The sequence below is a fragment of the Sinocyclocheilus rhinocerous genome, unplaced genomic scaffold (genome assembly GCF_001515625.1).
Source record: "Sinocyclocheilus rhinocerous isolate Xijiao unplaced genomic scaffold, SAMN03320098_v1.1 scaffold349, whole genome shotgun sequence".
NCBI classification, from domain to species: domain Eukaryota; kingdom Metazoa; phylum Chordata; class Actinopteri; order Cypriniformes; family Cyprinidae; genus Sinocyclocheilus; species Sinocyclocheilus rhinocerous.
In genome coordinates, this window is record NW_015637137.1 from 188730 (window position 1) to 200037 (window position 11308).

Consider the following 11308-nt stretch of genomic DNA (forward strand, 5'->3'; position numbering starts at 1 on the left):
GAGGAAGCCACGCCCTATTTTGGAGCTCCCACCCCGTTTTGGAGTTCCCGCCCCCATTTGGAGATCTCCAGGCTGCAGTTATACCCTTCTCATAATTTCAGTTAGGGGGAAAAAAGCTTTTGGCTTCTCTCCTGAGGCCACAAGAGGGCGCATCGAGCAAAATATTATGCATGTTTCTTCAAAGCGTAATAAAATAACACGACTATCTTTGGAAAAAAGTGCATAATGTTTAAAATAATGTTTATAAACCATATATAATTAATAAAGTTGCTTAAACAATTAGAAAAAAAACAGCACCATGCATGTATGTATAGTTTAATACAAAGGACCGAAAACCAATCACAAAGAGTAGGCTACTTTCTTCATTTAAAAACATGAGATACAGTGGGATGGGGAAAAACCGCCATAACGTCTTTAGACATGTTTTTTAAAAGTTGAACTTTCATTAATTTTACATGGCTTTCTAAACATGCCGCTCTCTGCGAGACGCGAGTGCAACGCTGATAGATGTCCCTCTAGAAAATGTGATAAATATGAGTTCTGTGTGAACGGCTTGGTTTCAGTTTGACGTAAACAACATCTTTTCCACACTGATGCTCTCGTTTTCCGCAATATATGACTGAACAACGTAGCAGCGCCGCATCTAGTGGGTTCAACTGGATTGGCTAACAAAATCATTCAAATGCAATCAATGACACATACATCGTCATCGCATCTCGTGCGCCACTGATAAGGCTGCCTGACGGCTGACGCAGACCTTAAATTCAAATGCAACATTTTTGCATTCGAATGTGGATTTTTTATTATTTTTTTTCATTCGACGAATATTCGAAATTAAAAAATTTTTTGACAGCCCTATAAGTCATACATTGGAACAACATGGTTGTGAATAGTGATAGAATTTTCACTGTCTTTAATTTCCAATATCTACAGAACTCACAAAGTTTTCTCATTCAGAGAAAATACAATCTTTATACACTGATAAGAAAAAAAGACTGAGGGAAAGAGCAAAAAATAGGGAGAGCGAGACAGATGAAGGCTGCCAGAGAAAGGGTAACCTTGTCACAATGGATGAGCAGAGGGGAGGTAACCTTGACAACTGCAAATTGGGTGCAGGGATGAAGGCAGGAGCTGTATGCATGAGCGGCATTGACTGAATGACCTCAAACACGAGCAGAGATGAGATTATGAGGCTAGCAGGTGGAAAAACACCAATACGCCAGCATATCCGTGTGTATGTGTGTGTGTGTGTGTGTGTGTGTGTGTGTGTGTGTGCGTATGTGTGTGAGAGAGAATGAGCAATAGAGAAATGAGCACACGCACCTCACTTATTTAGCCCATAAACACACCCGAGTCTCACCTCACAGACGGCAGATGAGCACATTTATCAAAGCACACTGAAAGAACAAAGAGCCTGTGAGAGAGCTGTCCTCACTCTGTCCACCCAGGATCGATTGGCCAATAGACTGGGGAAGAGGATGTGCTTTTAAAACATGACACCCGAGGCCAAGCATTGAGGCTGCCTGTATGGTCATGACAGCTTTTGACTCCCTTTCAGTGCCAAGTGAAAAAGGCATTAGAGGTGGCAGAATGTACAGTGTATTTTTGTTGAAGGGATAGCGACAGAATAAAAAAACGTCATTATTTACTCATCTTCCTGCCAATCAAAACCCCTATGGTTTTACTTATTTAATTACTCAGGCACCACTTTTTTTTTAAATTGACAGTTAATTTGAAAGAGACATGACAAAAAGCCTGCAGAGTCTCACTGCAGAGTTTCTCGCCCTCCTTCCTCCCATTTCCTGTCTTCGACTCCATGCAGGGCCTCATGTGTCAGTAATTAAGCATAGCATGAAACGTGCTTCGTAAGGAAAGTGAGGGAGGGGAGAAAAGGATGTTCTAGAGAGGTTAAGGTCAAAGGGGCAGAGAGCTGAGGCCCATTTAGCCTTACAGGGAAGGGGTGGAGCAGTGTGTGTGTGTGTGTGTGTGTGTGTGTGTGTGTGTGTGTCTGTTTGTGTGTGGACATCTTGTAAATAGCTGTCAGCAGGAAAGTAAAATGGAGTGGAGGATGCTCCTAATTGCTCTTTCTGTCTCAGAAAGCGATGATTTTGCACTCCACAAACATCTCTGTCTTTGTGTAGGTGTCTTGATTGATTTTTTAATGTTTTTGAAAGAAGTCTTTGAAAGGCTGCATCTATTTGATCAAAAATTCCGTAAAAATTGCGAAAGAATAGTACAATTTAAAAGAACAGTTATTTTTGAATATATTTTAAAATGTAATTTATTCTTGTGGTGGCAAAGCTGAATTTTCAGCAGCCATTACTTTAGTCTTCAGTGTCAATATGGTCCTTCAGAAATCATTCTAACATGCTGATTTGGTGCTCAAGACAACATTTTGTATTATCAATTTTTGAAAACAGGTTGGCTGATTTTAAAATATTTTTGTTGAATCCCAAAAAAAAAAAGACAACTTACTTAGCACTTAAATGCATTAAACTGATGACAAGTGGCAGTGAATATATTTATCATGTTTGAAACATTTCTATTTTAAATAAACGCTGTTCTTTTGAACTTTCTTAAATAATCCAAAAAAATAATAAGAAATGTTTCTTGAGCACCAAATTAAGCATCAAATTAAAATGATTGCAGAAGGATCATATGACAATGAAGACTGAAAACAGGAATAAATCATGTTTTAAATTATATTAAAATAGAAAGCAGTTCTTTTAATTTGTAATATTTCAAATTATTACTGTTTTTACTGTATTTTAGATTTTAAAAAATATAATACGTAAAACATTTAAAAATCTTAATGATTCCAAACATCTGACTGGTAGTTTACATGAGCCTTAAAACACAAATTAAATCAGTAGTCTCTCCATTTCAATTTAATTTACCCATAAAATGTGCTTGCTTAAACCACCATGTAGTTGATAGGAAGATTAAACAGGACGTCGAGGAAAAGACGCAACTGCCATTAGCACGGCTCATTTGCTACCATCTGCAGATCAACTGCCTTTAGGCTTGTTCATCGCAGGTGGTTAAAGCATAAGTGTGACACAGAAGAATCTCCACCACAATAACAACAATATCCAACCATGCTAATATAAAAACAAAACCACTGTGTGGAACAAAGCAAGGGCATCATGAGTGAGCTTGACACCTCTTGGATATCAACACATGGTTCTGCAAATAACAGCCTAACAGCTCTGTGGCAAACCACAGAGCCATTAAACCTAAAGGTAAAAAAGAAGTCAGAACTGTATGATCGGCACTGAAAATTCTGGGACACATTAGTCTCACTTCAGCCAGGAGAGCTGAGGCTGACTCCTCCGAACATACACACATTCAATATGCTCCAAGACACAGCTGATCGATCGTTTCACCTCTCTCCCTTGTGTGATTAACGGCTGGGAAACTAATTAGGTTTTACAACGCAAGCCTTTAAATTAGTGCTTCCTGCTTACACACCCTTGATGATGAAGGTAATTTTTTTTTGCTTTTATGAAGGCTTTGAATTTCTCACATGAAAACAGGGAACAAGTCAGAAATATCAGAGGAATGGAACTATCCTGAATAGGATAGTTAATGGGAAAAAAAATGGAAAAGATAAAAAAAGCAGTTTGGAATTTTCTTATTTCTATGAAAAAAAATAAGAAAAAAATCTAAGAAGAAAAATTCTAAGGAACCAATATACAGGAACAAACAAAACAGGAAATGATATCATCATGCAAACCCCTGCAGACGCTCATGACTGTGAGTCAAGGTCAATAAATCTCTTAAAATATTAACCTTTTCATGTCAAGGTAAGGTTAGTTGATAGAAACCTTGGAAAATACACTACCATTTAAAAGTTTGTGGTCAGTAAGATTTTTTAAAAGTTTTTGAAAGAAGTGCTCACCAAAGCTGCATTTATTTGATAAAAAATACCGTAAAAACACAATAGAGTAAAATATTTCAAATAAATGTTTTCTATAGATCAGTTTAATATTCTGATTTGGTGCCAAGATATTTTTTATTTTAAACAATAATCTTAATTTTTGTTATTTTTGTTCAATAATCTTATTTGTCATTGTTTCAGGATATTACAAAATTTTACACATCCATCACCCTGACATTACTGGATAACTTTGGATAACCCTTTATTAAAAGAAATCAAAATATACAAGCCTTTTACCAAGTGTATCTTTGAGATTTTTCACCAGAGAGCCTTTCTTTAGACTGTTCTTGCGTTCGACGTAATTGGAAGGGACATAGCCCGTTCTGTTGGATGCATTTCGTACTCGCCACCACGTTTTTGAATCATCCAGGAGCCACAAGCGCTCATTTTTCCTAATGTCAAGTTCCTGGTCTTGCTGTGCTGTATAGTCCCACTTGGCAATAACAATCGCCTCCTCTGACATCTTTCATGGAGTCCTCTGCAATAAAAATAAAAGAAGAATTTAGAATCCTCGTCTATACCAAAACACAAAGTACAACAAAAAGTGCGTACATGCCATAAAAACAGCAGATTGTCAGGAGTCAAGCTGAATAACTTTTTAATAGTCTAAAGGAGATCCTGGACTCCTGAAAACCCATGTAGATAGCCTGCTGCTCTTCTATGGACAGGCATCTCTAGACGCTAAGCAGCAACCTCAGGAGAAACAGGACAGATCAAGAGCCCAGCTAGCCCTGAGGTAAAGCTGGTTTCTGAACGAACAGCTTTAAATGTGGGAGTCTCTCTCTCACACACACACACACACACACACACACACACACACACAACACAAGGGCTACATTTACACACACCACACTAACAGCAGCCTTGGCCCTCAAACAGCTTTTAAAGCCTCCCCTTTTCACCTCCCCATCTTAAACACAGTAAAGTATTCAGCAATACACTGAAAGAGAAAAAAAGAGAGACATATTGCAAGAAAAGAAGAAAGTGAATAATTGTGTGTCAGAATAATAATGAATGAATTAAACAAATCCATGTGAACTTACTGAGCAAACCACATAATAATCAGGCTGAACAAAGAAAAAAAAAAGATAATATCCCACAACAGATATATTTGATACAAGTAAACGAAAGAGAAAACAAGAGACAAGGAAATACAGCTTTAAAGGGGTCATATGATGCTGCTAAAAAGAACATTATTTGGTGTATTTGGTGTAATGAAATGTGTTTATGCGGTTTAAAGTTAAAAAAACACATTATTTTCCACATACTGTACATACTGTACATGAACGAGCCGTTTTAGGTAGGTGTGGCTAACTCTTAACTTTTATAAAGAATATCTCTTTGGATTTGAGACTTTAGTCTTTGCAACTTTACAGATCTTCTTTATGCACCAAGAGCTTGTAACCCTCTAAAGGGAAAGGAAAAAATGAAATCGCATCATATGACCCCTTTAAAGCATTAGTTCACCCAAAAATGAAAATCCTGTCATCATTTACTCACTCTCATGTCATTCCAAAGACTTTTGTTCATCTTTGGAAAAGAAATAAAAATAGTTTTAATTAGCATTTTTGTCAATCCATAGAAGGTCTACATGATCAACATATTCAAGCTTCAAAAAGCACATAAAAAGACATCATAAAAGTTATCCATATGTGAATGAAGCTCAAATATGCATGCTTAATAACGCAATAGAAAAACCTCACTGGCTCTTGAGCATCAAGCATGCATATATAATGTAAATGATTAACAAGTTTGAGGTCACCCTTTTTGGGTCAATTATCCATTTAAAGCTGCAGTCCGTAAGTTTTGCCTCTTTGTCGCCATCTCTGTTTGAAAACCTGGAATTGCAGTTACTTGCGGAATTATCTTTCTTGCGTGGGTTGTACTCTGGCACGGCTCTCTAATTGTCATACCATTCGAATTTCATACCAAGACATTTTTTTAACCCAAAAAGCAAACTATGCTTCCTTCGAACTGGTTGTCTTTAAAATACAAATCGTGTGTAATCCCAGGCTATCTGTAATCAGAAGCACATTTAAAACTGGAATATAATTTAATTTCATTCACATGTGTTTCATATAATCCTTTCTGGATTACAATCCGCCATCAAAATGATTTTTTGACATTTAATTATTCTAGCTGCTGTGAGAAAAGGCTAACGATCTGCCACCTGCAGGATCCTCACATGCGATAGCCTACTAGCCGGGACAACTTCTTTATGTTTACAGAAGTGATGTAATGACGCAGCAGCATGCTCGAATTTCCCGCACCACTCAAATTAGAAAACATTATTATAAGCTAACTATAAACTGTGAATCCGGCTAAAGTAAGGCGATAGTTTTGAACACTGGTTTGTTATGTACTTGCTCAAATATTGATTTTGGATCATTTTTAACCAAAAAAAGTTGCAGACTGCAGCTTTTTAAAAAAAAATCAATTATATCAAAATTATATTGGAATTTTTGTGGCCTAGTCTGTATTTGTGGCTGTTAGCCTTAAGGACTTAAAAAAATGTATTACACAATAGATTTCATAAAGTGTTACATATCGTAGTGTTACTTAAAAATCACTAAAAAGTTACTTAAATTTATCTTTGATGTAAGGATTCTTGTATTGCAAAAAATGAATGTTCACATGACAGTGTACATTAAACTATCTTCTGCTGTTAACATTTTTTTTTTTCTTTAAAAATTACCACAAGAGCATTAAAAAAAACACTTTTTCTGATCCTAGATTGATTCTTTGCAAAGAATGAGAAAAAAATATTTAATTTGTATTTTTCTATACGCTGCTGTATGCTAAAGCATTTCTCAAACATTCGTATTGTTAAATCACCAGAGACTGCATTTTATACCATATATTCACATAGGCGTGCATTTATTGGAGTCATATTTCAGCTCAAAGTGTTTCTAACCATCGTTTGTTGAAGCTGCATGAATGGAAACACTGCATAATTCCAGTTTCTATAGGTTAATGTTTTACAAAAAAAAAAAAAAAAGTTTTGCAACGATCAGAATGCTGTCTTGAATAAGCATGCACTGCTCTCTGCTGATTATTAAGTAGCAAATCATGCTACAAGAAGCAAATAATGCTAAGTCATGGTCCATGACTTCACTATAAGCCTATTGGCCCAAACTTCCTCTTTCAATGAAACGCATAAACACAAGACAGAAATCTGTGCTTGTTTAGCTACTTCATGTGGTCTTTAAAACAAGCGTTCATGAAACCTCCCTGTGTGTGTGAGTGTGAGTAAGAATGTGAGGGAGTGTGTCAGTGAAAGAGGCTTTATTGGACTATGATGGTGCTGTGTGCTGTTTCCTGCTCCAGGGACACTCAGTATGTTGCCGTCCAATCACTCTGACAGCTGCCACACACAAACGAGTGCCAGTCAGCAGGGGAGAGCGAACACTTTATGATACTGTACACAAACACTGGCCACTTCATCGTTAAACAGCCCCCTGCACGCTTTATCAGTGACAGCAGGCTACATTATTTATACTGCAAGCACAAATAGACGAAAAGCAAGTGTGTTTAAACGGTAGGCTGCCCATATCGCCACAAATCACAGGTCTTTTAACTACTCTTAGATTCAGATACGAAATGACAGCTTAAAAAAAGCAGCAAGCCTCAGGTATGGCTATAAACCGGCTACAAACACAGCAGTCATCATTCAAAACTGCTGCCAGATCTCCACGTTCCACTCTCTCTTGTCCCCAGTGGAGTAGGGAAACTTGTCAACTCACAGATAAAGCTGTCACATGTGTCAACACCCGCTGATACAATTACAGTGACTGCCTGATGGCCAGCATTTTAAACAGCCAGGGATAAAATCTCCTCTTTATAAACATGCAGGTCTCCTCCTAGGTCTTTCCATTCCCTGTGTGGTGTTGAAAGAGAAACACGCTGTGAGTGGAGAGAGCTCTGCTCTCTGACACTCACCTGTCAAACTAGAGTCAGTCATTAAAAAAAAACACTCCTAACACATGGGGTCTGGGTAAACATAGGAAATTTAGTGCTTACAATGCAACATTATATCCCTGTTAGTGGTCGACCGATATAATCGCCAAGGCCGATATATCGGCCGATAAGTTTTTCTGTTTGGCCGATGTGTTCGAGACGGGACTTTTATTTTGACGACGAACGAAAAATATGATTTCCAATGCACACAAACTTCCAAGAATACTGAGTGCCCTGTTGGTTACAGTGTTTACTTCCTTTTTAATTAGATTTTTATTAAATATTTATTTATTTCTGAAAAATGCTTTGTCTTCTAAAGTATAAGTATGTTTATTTTACACAATTATTTTTAATCCATTTTCAAATGATTTCAAATTTATTAAATTAAAATTAAAATAAATCCAATTATATCGGCTTTATATCGGCCTCCCTGCTTTCCAAGATATCGGCATCGGCTGTCAAAAAACCCATATCGGTCGACCACTAATCCCTGTTACTTAACCATGGTGCTAAGCTCATACAGCCAGTTATGCAACATGATTATGGATCCCAAAATCCCAGTTTTTAAAAGCATTCATATTGAGGTAGAGTGGTTAAAAATTGATCTCCATAACCACTAAATATAGCGCTAATGACTTACTAGGAAGGGCAGGGATAAGCACATGATTTCAAATGATATTACTACACAAGTACCATGACCATGACCATCAGTGAACACATGCTTCAGACACAGTGAATCATGACTCGAAACTATTGAATAATCCCTGTCAATATTAGGAAATGCATTTGTGGGTAGATGTATGCGTCGTCTTTTCTTTAAGTACTTAAAGAAATAATAAATTATTTTTTATAAAATCAATTAGAGATTTATTTTTCTTTTTATTATTAGAATGTAATGAAATGGAATCCAGAAAATTGATGGAAAACAGAATTTGGTGGAAAAAACACTGAATTTGAGAGGGGAAAAAAATTTTTTAGGGTCTTAAAAATCTTTTAAAAGATCTTTTAATAAATTGCTGTTATATTGTGTAAGTTTCATGATTTCAATTAATTATACATGCTTTTTGATTAATAACATTTAATTTAACCATTAAAACGGAGTATAGAAAAATGAGAAATGTAGTGCATATATTTAGCAAAATGCTAGAATTATTTTTTTTCTAGCTAACTAACAAACTATGGAAATTATCGGTGTGTCACATTTCAGGGGCAGCATCCTTGACTTTAAAGGTTGAAGGCAACAAAGTTTGAATCAGTGAATCATTGTTAACCTAATGTTTGTTAACAATGTTTGTACCAAAACTATTGCGGCTAAAATTATTAAACAGTCAAATATTTTTGGTTACTGACATATCTGTGCACCACTATTGCATCACGGTAGTATCTTCCTAATTTATCCACTAGCAGATCAAGAGATGCTATGGGAGCTTTGGTTTCACTCTCGTTTTCAGCAGATGTCCCTTAAAGTGGCAGCTGGAAGATGAAATCAACTGAGCTGAACAACTCAAGAGCACTTGAATTTCCTCTAACAAAAGGGTGTGCCAGTCCCAGAGCTTCAGAAATCAAAGAAGCTCTTCAACAAAGGACCTTGGGCATTTCATTCTCCTCTAAACACCTGTTCTCGTATCAATGCCTTTATAGTGCACAACTGCTGAACACACAATAAATCACTTTACCTTGAACTGTGAAATATATAATGTGAAAACAAATTAAAAGATGGCAGAATAAAATTAGATTAAAGGGGTCATATGATGTTGCTAAAAAGAAACATCATATGACTGTTTTTGGTGTAATGAAATGTGTTTATGCGGTTTAAGGTTCAAAAAACACATTATTTTCCACATACTGTACATTATTGTTTCTCCTCTATGCCCCGCCTTTCTGAAACGCGTAGATTTTTGTGTTATGTAAATATTCCCACATCGTAACGTAGACATGTGGGGGCGTGTTAGAATGAGCTGTTTTAGGTAGGCGTGGCTGACTCTTAACTTTTATAAAGAATATCTCTTTGGATTTGAGACTTTAGTCTTTGCAATTTTACATATCTTCTTTATGCACCAAGAGTTTGTAACAGTCCAAAGAGAAAGGAACATTTGAAATCGCATCATATGACCCCTTTAAGCTACAGGAGATGAAGAGAGTTTCACTATCCTTGTCCATTTAGTTAGTAAAATCCTATGTGCACTGTGGAGTGTGTATTGAATAGCAACCAAATTTTGCTTTAGAAGAGAGAGAGAGGAATAAGATAATAAATACACAGAAATATGCTTTTTGGCAGTAATGCTCTCAGATCCCATCTACATCTGCAAGACTCACACAAACACAAGCCTCACATCTAATAACACAGTAATCTAGCTCTTAGAGTCACCGTCTTCATCTCCACTACCATTATCCTAAACACGAGTCACTTTAATGCTTTCAATCTCTTCATCTCTTTATGACAGGAAGTACAGAATTGAACAGAACTAGGGTTATAAGCTAGGGTTATTACATAAAAATTTCAGGAGCTGATACCAATACCAGGGAAATTTCAGAATTTGAGACAACTACTCCAATATCAGAACAAACTAATATAAACACTCTATAAAAATATAGTACAGTATATAATATACTATATATATATATATATATATATATATATATATATACAAACGCCAGTCTCCCTTCTCTGCAGAATGCGATATAGCCGCTCAACCAATCACAGTGCACCATTCCACGCACTCTAGACAGTAATGGCGGCGCTTTGAATACACCCGGCATCCTATTTTTCCTCATCTACTTTGTACTTTGTGATCAACAAACAAACTTTTGGAAGTTGAATGTAAGGGAAATGTCATTTTGGAATTTCTGTGGTTTAATGTGATATTGTGGTTCATGTATATTCATGATCAAATTTTCTTTTATTGTTGTAATTCATTTATAGCAACAAGATTACCTGTTGAATTCATTTTGGGAGCGATGACTGGTTGAATGTATTTTTAGTCCAGTGCCTGTATATAAGATTAGTATTGACCAAGTTCAGAGGCTGTCATATGTGGATCAACTTACTATGTTGTGTATTTTCAACAGTTTCAAAAACCTTGTGAGAGACGTAACTTCATAAAAAAAGTGAGTGAATCACCGCGCGCGCTCTCTCTTTCTTTCTCAAAATACGCAAATGGCTTCAAATCACCACACATAGCGTCTGCACTATAAGCGAGCTGCATGCTGCACAGTTGACACAGGAATTGTCACTTGCACAATCGAGGCAGTGTCACATCGTCACTAAAGTTTATAAATTGCATTACTTTTTAATTCTTGCCAGTGTTTAACCATTCAGTGCTCGCGCGCTCTCCTGGAGACTGAGCGCTCATGCACACTCACACATAATGCCAGGTTCACATTACTCCGTTTGCAGTGCATACGTGGTGC

At 36.6% G+C, this 11308-nt stretch overlaps 1 protein-coding gene across 3 annotated transcripts in view; it reads right to left on the reverse strand.

Annotated features, from left to right (window-relative positions):
- Positions 1 to 11308, reverse strand: part of LOC107748532 (cytoplasmic protein NCK2-like) — a 46269-nt gene that overhangs the window by 18743 nt on the left and 16218 nt on the right. For 2 of the 3 annotated variants that reach the window (XM_016563345.1, XM_016563344.1), the window contains exon 2: positions 4178 to 4418. In XM_016563345.1, coding sequence (XP_016418831.1) covers positions 4178 to 4403 — 226 coding nt within the window. In that variant the 5' untranslated portion in view covers positions 4404 to 4418. Of the gene's footprint in view, positions 1 to 4177; positions 4419 to 7914; positions 7917 to 9120; positions 9132 to 11308 lie in introns of those variants that run through there. The other variant, XM_016563346.1, reaches the window with a different exon arrangement.